The sequence below is a fragment of the Triturus cristatus genome, chromosome 3_2 (assembly GCF_964204655.1).
Source record: "Triturus cristatus chromosome 3_2, aTriCri1.1, whole genome shotgun sequence".
NCBI lineage: Eukaryota > Metazoa > Chordata > Amphibia > Caudata > Salamandridae > Triturus > Triturus cristatus.
In genome coordinates, this window is record NC_140584.1 from 450,013,484 (window position 1) to 450,030,251 (window position 16,768).

General features: G+C 44.4%; 1 protein-coding gene across 2 annotated transcripts in view; it reads left to right on the plus strand.

Moving 5' to 3' along the window:
- The window catches only part of LOC146857521 (uncharacterized), a 178,165-nt gene that overhangs the window by 49,354 nt on the left and 112,043 nt on the right, over positions 1-16,768 (plus strand). Inside the window, exon 2 of one of the 2 annotated variants that reach the window (XM_085648064.1) lies at positions 12,790-12,889. The exons of the other annotated variant lie outside the window; for it this stretch is intronic. Within the exon in view, the coding sequence (XP_085504190.1) occupies positions 12,790-12,889 (100 nt within the window). The remainder of the gene's footprint in view (positions 1-12,789; positions 12,890-16,768) is intronic. 2 annotated transcript variants of the gene reach the window in all.

A 16,768-nucleotide genomic window follows, 5' to 3' on the forward strand; every position in this document is an offset into this window, starting at 1 on the left:
AGAAGAGAGGACAGACTGTAAAGCAAAAAATACCTTACATTAGCATCATATTGATGTTGGATATGTTTGGATTCTTTGGTAACTCTAGCCAGATCTGGAGGATTTGTTCCTGTGAAATACACATTGTGAAGGAGAGTCGCCTTGAGGCGTCCTCCTTCTATGTTTAGCTTTACACACAACACACACAACGCTAGTGTAAGGTCCTTGACATGAATGTTGACAGTGCAACATCATATACAATTCTTTTGCATGAGGATTGTGATACTCAACAGAACACATTGTAACTCATAACATTGTATACCCAGGTTCTGAGAGACAGAGGGCAAGCCTATTATATTTAATGATCACTAGAAGAGAACAGCACATGTAAAGCACTGAGAGCTAGATTCATGAAGCCTTTTGTATTCGCAAACAGTCGAAATTGCAAAATCGTGGCGTTTGTGACCACAACAAGTTTTTTTATTATGTATGAAACCCAAATTGCGATTTGTTAGAGCGTGTTTAAGGCATCCCTTCCAAGTACCGAATCAGAATTCACAGACGTGCTGGTCTGCAGGTCTCAAGGGGCCACCATCCCTGAAATGGCTGCGATTCCTAGTGGGTCACAATTTGCAATCTACCTCATTAATATTCATTAATATTTGTGCGGTTGAACGAACGGTGACACACAATGAATCAGTATTTTGCAAACCAGCTCATTAGCTCAGTCGGTTAGCAGAATAGCACACTGGTCACAAAAATACTAGTTTGAAAATTGAGACTGGTTTTTGCAACCAGTTTTATGTACATCTTGTCCTGAGTGACAGACTGTTAGACACACACATGAAAGCAACATCCACAATCACTGTGGCCAAGTGTTTAACCTGGGTGTGGTCCATCTCAAATTAAACTTGGAGGCATCTGTAGCTGTCCTGAATTGGGGAATGCTGCACTGACCTGTTCACTATGTTTGTGGGCGTTGAGTTAGTGTCCAAGTTCATGTATGACACTTTAAGTCTCTCATTTTATGTCCCCAGGGACCACAGAACTCAGTCACTACTGCTTAACAAGAGGATTTGTTATGAGTCAGTTGTTACAATCATACATTTGGCATTTTTTCCATATTAGACATAATTAACATTTTGGAAACGTTGATGACCAGAAACAAAACAAGTTTTCACTTTCTGGATTTTGAAGAAGGCTAATCATTAACTAGTGGTACATCGCTCGTAGATCAATACAGATGTACGTGGTGCCGGGCCTGTATTCAAATTAATTTGCTTGGGATTTTATATCATTAGATGAATGTGTCAATTGTATTCAACCACTGGTGATATTGGCTGTTATCAAATAATAATCCAATGCAATACCCTACTGTACACACGTTTGTTGCCACAGTCTTATCAGCGAGTTTACAGACTCTTTATTGAGCAACAAATATGGAAAGAGAGTGAGCTTTTGATTAACCACCTTTAGACTTTGGATAGCGTGCTTTTCATGCTTTGCCGGTTGTGGGTCAGTCCCGTGTATCCATTTGCTGTTGTGGTTTTTATGGCTTGGATTTGATTGGGCATTCTGGTTAGTAAATCTGTGGAATTTTACATTGTACCATTACCGTTCCCAGCCCTACTGGTTTTATTTAATTAATTTATTTATAAATTTGAGACTTATTGGACTTGTCACTGACCATGTCATGAGTGATGTAATATGTGATGTCATCAGCAGTGCATTGCAGGGACGCGAGTTATACTTAGCTCAACTAACTACAACGGCTGAATTTCTCTGGTTTTGTACGAGTGAAATGTCCAACTAACTGTAACGTCCCTGAAACCTGTGGTTTTTCAGTGAATTTCTATGAATTTTTAAATGCTAAGTTCTAACTATAACGTCCCTGAAACCTATGTTTTTTCAGTGAATTTGAAAGGTTTTTTTTAAATGCTAATTTCTAACTATGCCTACAGAGGTAGGACATGTGCAGAAAGAGGAAGAAAGGTGCAGAAAGAAGCAAGATAAATGCAAAAAAAGGCAACAGAAGTCCAGAAAGACAAAGAAAGGTGCAGAAAGAAGCAAGAGATATGCAGAAAGAACCAAAAGAGGTGCAGAAAGAGGCCATGTTGCAAAGTCATCCTGTGTCCCCAACATTTTGCTGACTGGTACTGGTGGTAACTGACTAATCAGGCCCAGAGCCAGTGCTATGCTGAAAGACACTTAGAATACAGTGAAAACACCTACATACACTAGGGTACACTATGGGTTGGGGTACCCCTGTGATTGGCATGACCTCCCCTGTAAGGCCCTAGTACATAATAGGACAGGGGTATTAAAACTACCTCTAACGCAGAGGTGCAGAAAGAGGCAAGAGAAGTGCAGAAAGAGGCAACAGAGGTGTGGAAAGAGGCAAGAGAGGTACAGAAAGAAGCAAGTGAAGTGTAGAAAGAGGCAAGAGAGGTACAGAAAGAGGTGAGAGAGGTTCAGAAAGAGGCAGGAGGGGAGCAGAAAGAAGCAAGAAAAGTGCAGAAAGAGGGAAGAGAGGTGCAGAAACAGGCAAGAAAGGTATAGAAAGAAGGCAGACGAGTGCAGAAAGAGACAACAGGGGTGCAGAATGAAGCATGGAAAGTGCAGAATGAAGCAACAGGGGTGCAGAAAGAAGCAACAGAGGTGCAGAAGGAGGCAATAGAACTGCAGAAGAGGCAAGTGAGTTGCTGAAACAGGCAAAAGAGGTACATAAGAGACAACAGGGGTGTAGAAAGAAGCAAGACAGATGCAGAAAGAAGCATGGAAAGTGCAGAATGAAGCATCAAGGATGCAGAAGAGGCAAGAGGAGTGCAGAAAAAAGCAACAGGTGCGGAAGGAGACAAGAGAGTTGCAGAAACAGGCAAAAGGGGTACAGAAAGAAGGAACAGAGGTGCAGACAGAGGCAAGAGAGGTGCAGAAACAGGTAATAGGGGTGCAGAAAGGCAAGAGGGGTGCAGAAATTTATAAGAGGTGCAAAATGAAGCAAGTGAGGTGCAGAGGGAGGCAAGAGAACTGCAGAAAGAGGCAAGAGAGTTGTAGAAACAGGCAAAAGGGGTGCAAAAAGAGGGAACAGGTGGGCAGACTAAGGCAAGAGAGGTGCAGTAAGAGGGAAGAGGGGTGCAGAAAAAGGCAAGAGGGGTGCAGAAATCTGGAACAGAGGTGCAAGAAGAACCAACAGAGGTGCGGAAAGTGACAAGAGGTGTACAGAAAGAGGCAAGTGAAGTGCAGAACGAAGCAAACGAGGTGCAGAAAGAACCAACAGAGGTGGAAAAAGAGGCAAGAGGGGTGCAGAAAGGAGTAGTAGAGGTGCAGAAAGAGGCAAGATCGGTACAGAAAGGGGCAGGAGGGGTGCAGAAAGAGGAAGAGAACCTCAGAAGCAACAGAGGTGCTGAAAGAGGCACAAAGGGTACAGAAAGTGATAAGACAGGTGAAGAAAGAAGGAACAGAGATACAGAAAGAGGCAAGAGTGGTGCAGAAAGACAGAAAGAGGGAAGAGAGGTATAGAAAGAGGCAAGAGAGTTGCACAAAGAGGGAAGAGGGGTGCAGAAACAGGCAAAAGGGGTGCAGAAAGAAGCAAGTGAGGTGCAGAAAGAGGCAAGAGAGGTGAAGAAAGAGGCAAGAGAGTTACAGAAAGAGGCAAGTGAAGTACAGAAGGAGGCAAAAGAACTGCAGAAAGAGGCAATAGATGTGCAGAAAGAGGCAAGTGAGGTGCAGAAAGAAGCAAGATTAGTGCAGAAAGGTGCAACAGAAGTGCAGAAAGTGGGAAGAGGGGTGGAAAGAGAGGTAAGAGGGGTGCAGAAAGAAGCAAGACAGGTGCAGAAAGAAACAAAAGAAGTGCAGAAAGAAGGAATAGAGGTGCAGAAAGAGGCAAAAAGGGTGCAGAAAGACGTAACGGGGTACAGAAAAAGGCAAGAGAGGTGCGTAAAGGGGGAAGAAGGGTGCAGAAAGAGGCAAGAGGGGCACAGAAAGAAGCAAATGAGGTGCAGAAAGAGGCTACAGACGTGCAGAAATAGGGAAGAGAGGTGCAGAAAGAGACAAGAAAAGGGCAGAAAAAGAAAGAAATGTGCCAAAAGAAGCAAAAGAAATGCAGAAAGAGGCAAGAGAGGCGCAGAAGGAAGCAAGAGTGGCTTGCACACCATTAGTACAAATTTAACACCCACATTTAGCAATAAGTAACAGGTGACCATTCTAGGTTTGCAAAGGGCATTCCACCACGCTGTAACATTTGTCGCTGCATTTTTGATAACGTTTGAGCTAGAAACAAGGCTTTTTTTGTTCAAATCTGCAGATCAGGGAGCAGACGATTAATTATGTGGCTAATGCAGAAAATGTATGATTGTGCGTAAATCGGTGCAGCCAAACAGTCGCATAATTCCAGTGGCCCTGCTTATACCTCTGACTAGGTCCACAAGTGCTCCTCAGTGTTTCCTTCTTTTTTTGTCTCACTCAGTTCATAGTTGAGCTTCTATGGAAACGAGGAAGATTAAACCTGAGGTTACCACTCCATAACACAGACTACCATACCACATAATTACTAAGCCTGGGCGTTGAACTACGCTCCGTTCGCGGAGCTTGCAAAGTTTAGGCAACTTCGCGATTCACGTAGAACGCGAAGTTGCAGATTGCTATGCAATCTAGCAATCTAGCGCGTAGCATAGTAGTTTTGCTTCCTCACATGCTCAATATTCATTCTCGTGCGCGCTGTAACGTCTTACCGTGATTCTGCGATCGCCAACTTGCTTTTCTGTCCGTTCGCGTGCGCCACGAGATTTGCAATATGGCTGCCCAAACCCGCAAGAATGTGCGAACACGTAATTCGGGCACGCGAGCTGACTTTCGGCGGCTGTCTTGGTAAGATCGCGATCCAGAACATGCAAAAATTACAATCTGGCGAAGAATATCTCTCGAGCTTTATAAAACCTTCTCTAAAATGATCATTTTGCTGAGGAAAACTCCTCAGATTGTGATTTTGCTGTAGTCTTTTGTGTGAGGAGTCCTTTAATTTTTTTACTCTTTTTTCAAGAGGAAGGAAGTGTCCCTGAGTCTCCAACTTCCTGTTCCTGTCCAGCAGGCTCCTCCCAGTGCTTTGTCCATGTGCTGTTCACTTTCATTTGGATTTGGAGCTGGAAGGATCACTTTTTGTGTCTGTCTGCTGCATCATACCATTGGATTGGATTTATTTGAGGACTTTTTGATTTGAGATTTAATTTACTACACGTAAGTTGGAGAATTGGTGTGTTTGTTTCATTGGGGCTTGTTTGTACCTACATTTTTCTGGGATTTTCATTGTTTTTAAAAATTATTGTTGTGGGTGGCCTGTACTTTCAATAGGGGCTTAGTTGTTTTTCTCTGCAATTTCTGCCAGTAGGGTACCCATGGGTCCATGTTTCGTGGTGTCTGTTGAATTTCAACATCATGTAGGGCATGGATGGCATAGGATTGAAATGCTAAATGTGGCTGTGGTGTTTTTCACTGTTTGTGTGTGTGTGTGTGTGAAATACCTTTGTTGGATGTGTGTGCTTGATGTGCAACTTCTTTCCAATCCTTTCGTAGCCCTGTGGATTTTCATTTTTGTATTACAGCTGTGTTGTTCAGCAGGCCTCCTTTGTCCAGTCATATATAGGCCTGCTTCAGTTCATTGTTTTCCATGGCCTGTTGTGACTGTGAGTGGCCATGTGGCTTGTGGCAATTTTGTGGTGGTAGTTTAGTAGTGTGCGCTTCTTTTTCCATAAAGGCCTGCATTTCTTTTCTTTGTTGTGTCCTGGCCATGTGTGTGGCGGCCATTTTGTGAAGGCAGGCATTGTGCTTTTGCCATAGGCTTACATTGTCTGTATTCCATTTCTTGTTGTTGTGGGTGTGTAGCGGCCATTTTGTGGAGCCATCCAAGCAGAGTGCTTGCTTTTGCCATTCTGTTCCAAGCTTGTGGCCTACTCTGCCAGTAGGCCCAGAGGTAGTCATCCTCAAATCTTTGGTGCATTATTTAAATTTACAGTTTGTGTTGTCTGTTGAATTTTTTTTACACCATGGATGGCTTTAGATTGAACTGAAAAAGGTGTTTTTTGGGGTGGAGTAGCAGTTTTTGGGTGTATGTTAAATAAATAGGGCTTTTCAGCCAGTAGGTAACCCTAGGGATTCAGCTCGCGTACTTTTGGTAACTCTGCACTGTGTGACAACGCGGACTTACAGTTTTTGTCATTTTCGCGCTCTCAATATGCGTGTTCGCGCACGCGATAAAGCCTTTTTGTACAGTTTGCGATCCCGAACACGCAGCATTTGCAATCTGGCAAACAATATCTCGCGAGCAACATAAATCCTTCTCGAAAACGCTGATTTTGTGCATTTTGCTAAAAAAACTCCTCAGGTTGTCATTCTGCTGTAGTTTTGGAGGACGGTGTCACTTTTTTTTTTTTTTAAATATTTAGGAGAGGAAGCAAGTTCCACAGAGACTACAACTTCCTGTTCCTGTCTTTTGTAATCACTTTTTTTGTTATTATTGTTGTGGGTGGCCTGAGCATGTGTGGCGGCCATTTTGTGGAGGCAGGCATTGTGCTTTTGAAATAGGCCTGCATTGTCTGTCTTGTATTCCTGACCTTTTCTTGTTTTTGTGAGTGGCCTGGCCATGTGGTGGCGGCCATTTTGTGGTACCAGCCACTGTGCTTTTTCCATAGGCCTCCAAGCTTGTGGCCTAGTCGTACAGTAGGCCCAGGGGTACTACTCATCAATCATCACGGGTGCATGGAAGTTAAACAACTGTTTTTGTGTTGTGCGTTAAATTTCAACATCATGTATGGCTTTGGATTGAATTGTAAAATGTGGGCTTTACTTTTTTTCGGGGGTATATTTCACTTTTTGGGTGTTTTGAATAAATGCCTTTAGTTTTTATGTGTATATGTTCGTTGTTGTTGCTCCCTGATGCTGCATCCATCCCATAAGATATACAAATTTTTATTTAGGGCAAACAGGCTACACTACATTTATGTTTTTGTTCTTTGCTATTCTTCTTCCTGAGTGTACACAGTACAAGTACACCAGGAGCCCTGGCCTTGTCAGTCTCATAAATGGCTATACTGTTGTTGTTCACTGACTTCATAAAATTTAATAATTGTGACCACCCACCAGACACTAAGAAGTTATATATTATATTATTGATCTTTTGACTGATGTTCTTCTGGCTTTTTTGCTTTTAGGTGCACAAAAGACGGAAGAGGTGTGTCATCATCATCGACCGTTGTGGTGCCAGACCGACGTCCTGCTGCTATACACGGCGTGACGTGTGAGTGACCTGATCAGGCATCTCTGCAACTTGTGCAACTGAGTGCTGTTTTGACATCTGAAGAAGATGCCCCCAAAGAAAGCAGGTAGCAGGTCCTCCGGTACCAAGAAAGTTGCCATGGAGAAGAAGGAACAGAAGAGAAAGGAAGTGTCACTTAAGTCTGGTGTGCCTCCCAAAACCTTTTTTGGGACACCAAAAATGACGCCTGCAGCAGCGGTGTCCGGGGGCCAAGCTGGGGGCAGCACCTCCGCATCAGTGGGCCCAACCCACCAACCCAGGCCCAAGCAGATGAGTGTGGATGAGGTAGTCAGCCTTATGGTGGAAAGCAGTGATGCTGAGTCTGAACTAAACTTATCGCTATCTCAAAGTAGTACACAATCAATGCAGGAGGGAATACAGATAAGTGGTCAACAGCCGCAACCACCGCCCGCAATAGTAGCTGTAGTTCCTCCCGAAGTAGGGGCAGTTCAGGAAATTGAGCCTCATGCAGAGGAAGAAGAGGAAGCCACTCCTTCAGAAGTTCCATTGTCTTCCAAATCCCCAGCAAGGAAAAGAAGGGTTAGTACATCAAGTTCTTCACCAAGCCCCCCTTCTGATGATCTAGATGCCACTTGGAAGCCACAAACAGTCTGAGAGGGAAACACGTCACAAGAGCAGGCATGGGAAAAGGAAGGTTCCAGAAAGCCTAACACTGATGGAGGTTGATGTAGAAGAGCAGGATGATGATGATGATGATGAGCCAGTCATCACGAACATCACTCCCGGGCCTGAGGAGATGGAGACCAACATTTTTACACTATCCAAAATGGCTGCGAGGGATGTAGCACGCATACCTCCAACACAGGTAACACCAACACGACCTCCAGCTTCCATATTTACATTAGCAAAGGGCCGGCAGCGTCCTACATCCAGCACAAGCACCACCTCAGCAGAAATAGGTAGTGGTACTGCACAGAGTCAAATTCAACACACACCCTCCAGTTCATCCGGCATTGGAAGTGGCACCTCCAGCAGGAGACAAAAGTTAAGCTCCCCAGTGTGGGACTTCTTTATGGTTAGCGGAAAGGAGGAGAACATTGCTATATGCTCCATTTGTCATACCTCTGTTAGTCGTGGTAAGCTTGGTGCAAACTATGGTATCGGAGGCCAAATGACCCATCTGAAAAAACACCACGCAATCCAGTGGGAGGAGCACCTTAGTCGCATAAAAACTGGAACCATTGCTGTTGGGGATAAACGAGTAGAAAGTCCACTCACGGTGGAACAGGAAAAAGAGGGAGACATTCTCTGTGATAGTGGTACACAAAGTAGCCCTGTCCCCAGCACTGCAGTGGTAACGCCCACATCCTCAGCCACATCTCAGTGGCACAAGAGTAAGAGTCACCCTGAGACACCAAGGAGTACTGCTTTCAAAAAAAGTGCGACGTTGAGTACAGGAAGGAATACCACGCAGCCTACCATTCTTAGCATGTTTACTAGGCTGGAGGGGCAGTACGAACGCAACCACCCAATAGCATGTTTGTACAATGCGAAGCTGGCTAAAATGTTAGCAATGGACCTTCTCCCTTTTTCTTTTGTTGAAGGGGTGGGTTTTCTAGAATCTGTGACCACCATCTGCCCAAAATGGAAGGTTCCCAGCCGCTACTATTTCGCAAGAGTTGCTGTTCCAGCACTACATCACGACGCGCTGGAATTGCTTGGAAAAGCCTTAAAACAGAGTGCTGTTCAGAGTATCCACCTGACAACAGACATGTGGACCAGTTGCCAAGCCACTGATTACATGTGCATCACTGCACACTGTGTTCTCTTTTTCGGGTGTTAAAGATAAGATATCTGACGGTGTTGTTGACACCGCTGAGATTTTTAAGACACCCGCAAACATGCAACTATAGCCATGTTTGCTATGGAGAAATCTCATACTGCTGCAAACATTTTGGATGAGTTTAACAGCAAGGTATTTGAGTGGCTGCGACCAAGAGGTCTTACCATTGGTTTTGTTGCCACGGACAATGGCAGTAATGTAGTTAGGGCCATGAATGATGGTGGCTATTTCAGGGTCCTGTGTTTGGCACACTGCATTAACATTGTTGTTCAAGACTTTCCGAAAATGAAAGCAAAGTCAGCAGCTTACTGACCACCTGCAGAAGAATATGCACACATTTCAACCATTCTTTTAAAGCCCGGAAGCAGCTGAGGGTCATTCAACGTGAGCATAAAATGCCAGTCAAAGCACTCATCCAGGAGGTGCCAACACGTTGGAACTCAACTTATTACATGCTTGAGCGTCTGTTTGAGCAGTACATACCACTCAATGCTTATGTCATGAAAAGGTTAGGAGATCCTACTGTGAAAAGCATGACCGTTGAGATGGCCCAATGGGACCTCGTTAAATGCCTGACAGAGATGCTACTTCCTTTTGAGGTCTTCACACGTAAAGTCAGCAGGGAGGACTGTTCTATGGGCCAAGCTATCCCATTGGTGGACATGCTAGAGCAAGAGCTGAAGGAGGTGTCAGAAATGTACGCAGGTGTGGATGACAAAGTAGACGCATATTATTTGGCAGACACCTTAGCCGCTCGCTTATCTGACAATACAAGGATTCAAAATAACATTGTGTCACATCGACATTACATTACTGCCTCAATTTTGGATCCACGTTACAAAATATTGTTGAGCAGTAATGAAGTAATTCCTTTTTCAGAAGTGGATGTTGCCAAGTACAAAACTTTGATAGCTGAGGAAGCCTCTGACTTTGAAAACGAACGGATCTTAATTAGAGGCCCGCCACCCCAGGGCAGAAAAAGTACTGCAGGGCACCCAGAGTCAAGTTCTACTTCAGAGGCCGAGAGCAGTGCGTTTGCCTCCCAGCAGTCAACAAAACTGCCAGCAATAACATCAACAGCACCAACAAGATCATCAGCCACATTTAAAAAAACGGCAGGTGATTGGTTTCTACGGAAAGGGTTTTGTACGTCCATGACAGATGCAAAGGCAAAAGAGGCCAAGCAAATCGGAGCACCCCTGAACATTGAGCGGATGGTTCAGGCCTATTTAGATGACACAACAGAGGTCTTCATGGAGCAAAGCCCATTGGTGTATTGGTATGGGAAAAGAAGCCAATGGCCAGTGCTCAGCAGGCTGGCGATAAAGTATGTGGCTTGCCCTGTTGTAAGTGTCTCTTCAGAGCGTGTTTTCAGTGCTGCTGGGGCCGTTGTTACTGTAAAAAGGACCAGTCTCTCGCCCACAAGCGTGGAGAGGTTAACCATGATCAAAATGAATCAACACTTTATACCACCGGAGTACAAAATACGTGAATCACAGCAGGAAGAGGAGAGCGACTTCGATGACATAAGTAGTGGGCTCTTACATGACGTACTTCTGTCCGAACCACCAGAGTTTGAGGACGAGCTCCTCTTCCCTGACAACTAGGCTTTCAAATTGTTCTCCCTTCCTTTATTTGTGTGTGACTGTGTATCTGTTTTTCTGGTTCAAAATCTAATCACAACAAATCCATCAACAGTCTCCTCTTTTTATTTCCCTATTGGAGTTGCACGTCTGTGCATAATTGTCCACTCCACTCCTCAGGGTCCTGCTCCATCTTCCTTACTCTCCCTAAATACATTTCAAGCAAGCCAGACATTGAATGGAGACGGAGAATAGTACAATACGTGTTGCCTCTAACAGTCCCTCCATAAGAAGTGAAACGTGACTCCAGCTATATTCCGTTTTGTTTCCAAGCCGAAAGAAACTCATCACTGACTGTCAGAAGGCTAGGCAGGCATCAGATCTGACAGCCAAAGAGAACAGCAAGACAGGTAATGAGTGATTATTGTGAATGATGGCATGCATTGCATTGGATGCTTGCTGACTACGAATGAATGTGCATGAAGTCGTACTATACTAGTTTATCGACAAAGGAAAAGTGACTCAGGTCAGGTGACAGTCAATGTTTCCTTGTTGTTTAATAACCACATTGTACTCCTACCACTGCAGGTGCCGCCCAATATCCGTTGCAATTTTGTAATATGGAATATATTATAAACTTAATCAGTCACTACAGACTGAGTTGGTGTTGGAGAACACGTACCACACGGTCATCATGATGCTGCTGAGCATACTATCTTTGCACACAGTCAGTCAGTTGGATCGGAGATAATTAATGGAATAACTGCGTTTCATGGACTGCCTTAAAAGGTAAACAGTTTCAACAAGAACCACAGCAGACCTAGGCTACATGTCAGTGTAGTGGTGTGGACTGGAGTAGAGTGTAGTAGTATGAGGGACAGTGGCGCATTGATTTAGTCACTTCATTTGGAAAATGCTAGGTTGCTGCAGTGCATATGCCAATTGTCTGGCTCGGTCAAAATGTAAGGTATGGGGTAGGGTGCCTGGCCTGTGCCGTGGTCGTCCTGTTCTGTGCCTGTGCTGGCTCCTGAGTCCTGTCCCGTTGTTGTTGTAGCTTAATGCTGTAGAGTAGACACTATGTATCCTATCCAAGCTGCCTCAGTCTGAAAGTGTTCTCTCAAGAGTCTTGTCTTCTCTTCTTGCACGCCACTGTAATTGAGTTTATTTTTTTTAATTCAGTTATTTTTCAATACCCCTTTTGTTTTTCCATCTACACTTACAGGCCGGCCTTTAACCTGTGCTATAGTGGGAGAAACAACTCACACTTACCTTACCAATCCGCATCAGGCAGGCAGTGGTACCCAAGATTGATGTGTGGAGTGTCCATGGAAGGCAGGGCCAAGAGGAATGACGAGAATGATGCAACTCCACATTTGGACCAGGATAATACAGTAACTTTAGTATCATTCATCATTCGTCTTTACATTTATTTGATTCCTTTTTTCTCTTCAATCATTACGACTGTGTGTTGTGGTTTGTTTGGTAATTGATCCCTCCAACTATTTTTTAATTTCCTTTGCTAGCTTGAAAAATAAAAGTAAACCCGGTACAGCATGTAATTTGGTTCGGTCTGAGCTCTGAGGGCAGCAGACAGGCAAGGCAAATTTCATATTAATAATTTCTGCCCTGTACTGTCTAATTGTGTAGTAGTAGTTAGTAAGTACAACTCATTATCATTAACCATCAAGTTCTCTTCCTCAGCATGCATGCATTTCCTTTTTCTCACTTTATACTTTGATTTCTTTGATAATGGATCATGGTCGTCTTACAAGATTGTGTTTTACTTTTGTTGTGTCCATGTATACTGTCTGTTTTTCTTTCTCAAACCTTTCCCAAAACCACACTTCCATCCATTCATCAATCCCTAACCCTCTTCCCCCAGGCTGTGTGATTTATATTGAGGTGTGATGTGACTACATTAAATGTACACCAACAATTGATCACACGCTTGCTGGGGCAGATGTGGTGAAAGCAACCCTAATTGAATTTCAACTAAGGCAGGGCAAGGATCTTCTTCTGCTTGCCCACCCATGCTGTAGTTTACTTTGTTCTACTACTCCTCCCACAGTCTCTCAGTCAAGTGACTTTCTCTTTCTTTTTTCAAATGCTATTGCCAGTGTCTACTACTACCACCACAATAATGGCATATTCTCCGTTCATTTGGGAAACCAACCATGCAGCCATCAGTGTGCCGAACTTCATCATCATCAATCACAGGTAAGATACGTTTGGTGGGAGGTATAATGGACTAGGAGGAGAGACTGACAGTACTATTATGACAATTAATAATAACTCAGTGAGGGGTACTGCATCTATCGGTTTGTGTGTTACAAAATCGGCAGATCTTTTAAATCAAACACTGGCTGCGGGCATGCAGCAGCAAGGAAACAAAGTAACAAACCATGTAACTTAGATTGATGGCGGAAAACAGTAACCCACCGTAAAAACATTAACATTGTATGTTTAAGTAAATAATATAAAATTTAATAGACCCTAACAAAAATAAACTATCCCACTCTGACCTAACCCACCCCCTCCCTAACCCCAACCAATGTCCACAACGAAAGTTCAAGTCTCAATGTCCAAAAGTGAATCCCCAACACCCAAAAACCCACCCACCAACAAAAGGAATTAAAAAAGGGGCAAACGACAAGGTCCTCTATAGTCGGCGGGCCTTCAGGTGTTTATCCACCAGGATTTTTACCCTCTCCTCTAGGTTCTCCTCCAAGCGGGCCATCCGGCGGAGCAGCTGGCGGCGAAATGCCCTGCAGTTACATGCAGGGTGGGGGGCAGCAGTGGTTGAGATGGAGGCTCGGTGGCAGGCGGCTGCCGGACCACGGCGCCGTAAAACTGGCGGCAGGGCCTGACTGGGGCCCGGGGCATTGGAGGAGGCTGCAGCTGCAGCCGCCTCCTCCTCCTCCGCCTGAGCCACCAGCCAGCGATATTCTTCGCAAATGGCCTCCAGTTTATGGCGCCGGGCCCTGGCGGCCAACTCCTTCCTAGATGGTTTTGGTGTGGATGTGGAAGGAGTATCTATATCAAGAAAGAAAAAGAACATGTTGTAGCCAATACTCTTAGCAAAACAGACACTAAAATCATTCAACTCATAGTGTCACAGTATCACTAGCAAGCACAGTCCATAACATTTGTGATTTGGTGGTAAGTATCTATACTCCTACTTCCTTGGACTCTAACATTTGTGGAGTTTCCGACATTATACTCGTACTATGTACACCGGTACACCAGTCGTGTTGTTCTTATCTCTAGTTTAGCTCAATTACATAACCTTGTTGTAGCCGGCCCGGCATGCCAGCTCAGTCAGCTAAGCTTGCACCCAAGAGAAACAGATATGAGTCACATGATGCAGACTCACGTTAGTTTTATTTACTACTACTGTCTGCAGGTGGGGAAACTTATAATTTTGTATTACGCCTTACGGCCGGTGGCACTGGCCATACTCTGTGTGTTACATGAGGGCAAATGATCAATTTCACTTACACCCTGCCCTGGGTACTACAAAAAGGCTGATTATTTATCTGATCCAATGATCATTGCTTATATTTATATTATAGATGGTAATACGAGTGACATCAGGTCAGTAGCGGTCGGTGGTGGGAGTGCTGCCAGGAGGTGACGTGGTAAGGTGCAGGGTGGGGGTAGTAAACTATGGATTACGGACAATCACAGGTAATTAAACAATACATACAAAAATAATTTAAAAATTCGTTGCACGCACTGCATCACATTCGGCGGTGCAGTGCGCACAATGAAAATCATTTTATTTATTTTTATGTTGATTACCTGTATTTGGCCGTTATACATAGTTTACTTGCCATTGCCACCCACCCTGCCCCTCCCCATGTCACCGCCCGCAAGCACTCCCACCACCAACCGCTACTGCATAGGGTACTTTGCTTTCATTGATTGTGTAACCATAACCAACAGATAGGCCACCCTTTGCAGGCTGGCTTCACTGAAAAAACCATAGGTTTCACACATGTTATAGTTAGCTGGACATTTTACTGATAAAAAACCTATGAAATTCCCCCGTTATAGTTAGTGCAGGCAACTATAACTCACGCAACCGCAATCCTCTGCTGATGCTAATACTGTATTTAGACACTTATTTGCCCATGTCTTCTTGCATTAAATTTTAGCTATACATATATTACAAATATTTTTTTTTCATAAAGACACATATGTCATCAGCAGAGGATTGCGGTTGCGTGAGTTATAGTTGCCTGCACTAACTATAACGGGGGAATTTCATAGGTTTTTTATCAGTAAAATGTCCAGCTAACTATAACATGTGTGAAACCTATGGTTTTTTCAGTGAATTTGCAAGGTTTTTTAAATGCTAATTCCTAACTATAACGTGTGTGAAACCTATGGTTTTTTCAGTGAATTTGTACGGTTTTTTAAATGCTAAGTTACTTTACGCCATTCGTGGCGTGCGCGTCCACTTAACGCAGTTCGTTCCGTGCGCGCACGGTGCGCTTCGCGCCCCGTGCGCGCACAGTGAGCACGCGGTGCGCATAGCGCACCGCGCCCCACTTTACGCAGTTAGTGCCGTGCACGCACTGTGGGCAAGCGGTGCGCTACGCGCACCGCGTGCCCACGTTACGCTGGATGGGCCATGTACGCACGATGCGCTTCGCGCACCGTGCGCACATGGAGGGCATATTATGCGCTTCGTTGTGCAAGGTAAACTTTTACATTTTCATTGCTTATATATGCAATGCACAAATGGTGCCCTTCGGGCGCCATTTGCACACGGGGTGGGGAGAGTATGGTTAATTTTTTTTTTTTAAACATTTACATTTTCATTGTGGTTATATGCCATGTACAAATGGGGCCCTTCAGGCACCATTAGCACACGGGGTGGGGAAATTATGGTTAATTTTTTTTTTTTAAAAAATTTTTACCGTACGCGTACGGTAAGCGTAATCGGCGATTTTCCTAAAATAAAAATTATTGATTTTTTGCCCTTGGGGGTTCTTTGGGGACACCTTCATCAAGGCTAGGTGGTTAGGAGCTGTCTAAACTGCCCCTTTACATGATTTTTGCCTTTGTTTTTCCTCCCCCCTCAGAGTGCGAGAGAGAAAATGGCGGCCGCCGCTTCCTGGTTTCGACCGATTCGAATGTTTACTAAGATCTAACAGCCAATCAGAATCGCGCTCGCGCACGTCACCGTACGCGTACGGTAAGCTTACCGTAAGCGCACGGTAAGCGCACCGTAAGCTGCCACAGATATATATTGATTTAAATGCTATTTTCTCAGGAACTACTGAACAGATTTACACCAGACCTACAAAAGGCACTTCCTTGACCTGAGGACTACCTCTCTGCCAAATTTTAAGTAACTCTGTTCAGCCGTTCGGGCTGTAGCTGTGTCTAAAGGTCCTATGGAAAAATGCATGGGAAAAACGCGTTTTGGGACCCCCCTTTTTTCTCAGCCCCCGCTTGACGAATCCCCCCGAGACTTTCAGGGTAGGAACGGAGCGTAGCGCCCCACCTATTTTGAAAATTTCGCGAGGATTCGTCGACCGGCGCCAAAGTTATTCCAAATAGAATGTTGCGGATTTCCTATGGAAACAGGGTCCTAACTATAACTACCTACTGGCGACCGCCAGTAGGTAATATATACATATCATATATATATATATATATATATATATATATATATATATATATATATATATATATAAATGTTCCACGTACTCCGTCAATTATCCTGCTCTCAGCACAGCGGGTGCTCCAGCCGCGAGGGCGGAACTCGCGAATTAATTTCAGCCACAATTTCAAAGATTGCTGCGCACTCTGGTCAATAAGCAATTCAGTAATTTCAGAAATCCGCAACATTCTATTTGGAATAACTTTGGCGCCGGTCGACGAATCCTCGCGAAATTTTCAAAATAGGTGGGGCGCTACGCTCCGCTCCTACCCTGAAAGTCTTGGGGGGATTCGTCAAGCAGGGGCCGAGAAAAAAGGGGGGTCCCAAAACGCGTTTTCCCCATGCATTTTTCCATAGGACCTTTAGACACAGCTACAGCCCGAACGGCTGAACAGAATTACTTGAAATTTGGCAGAGAGGTA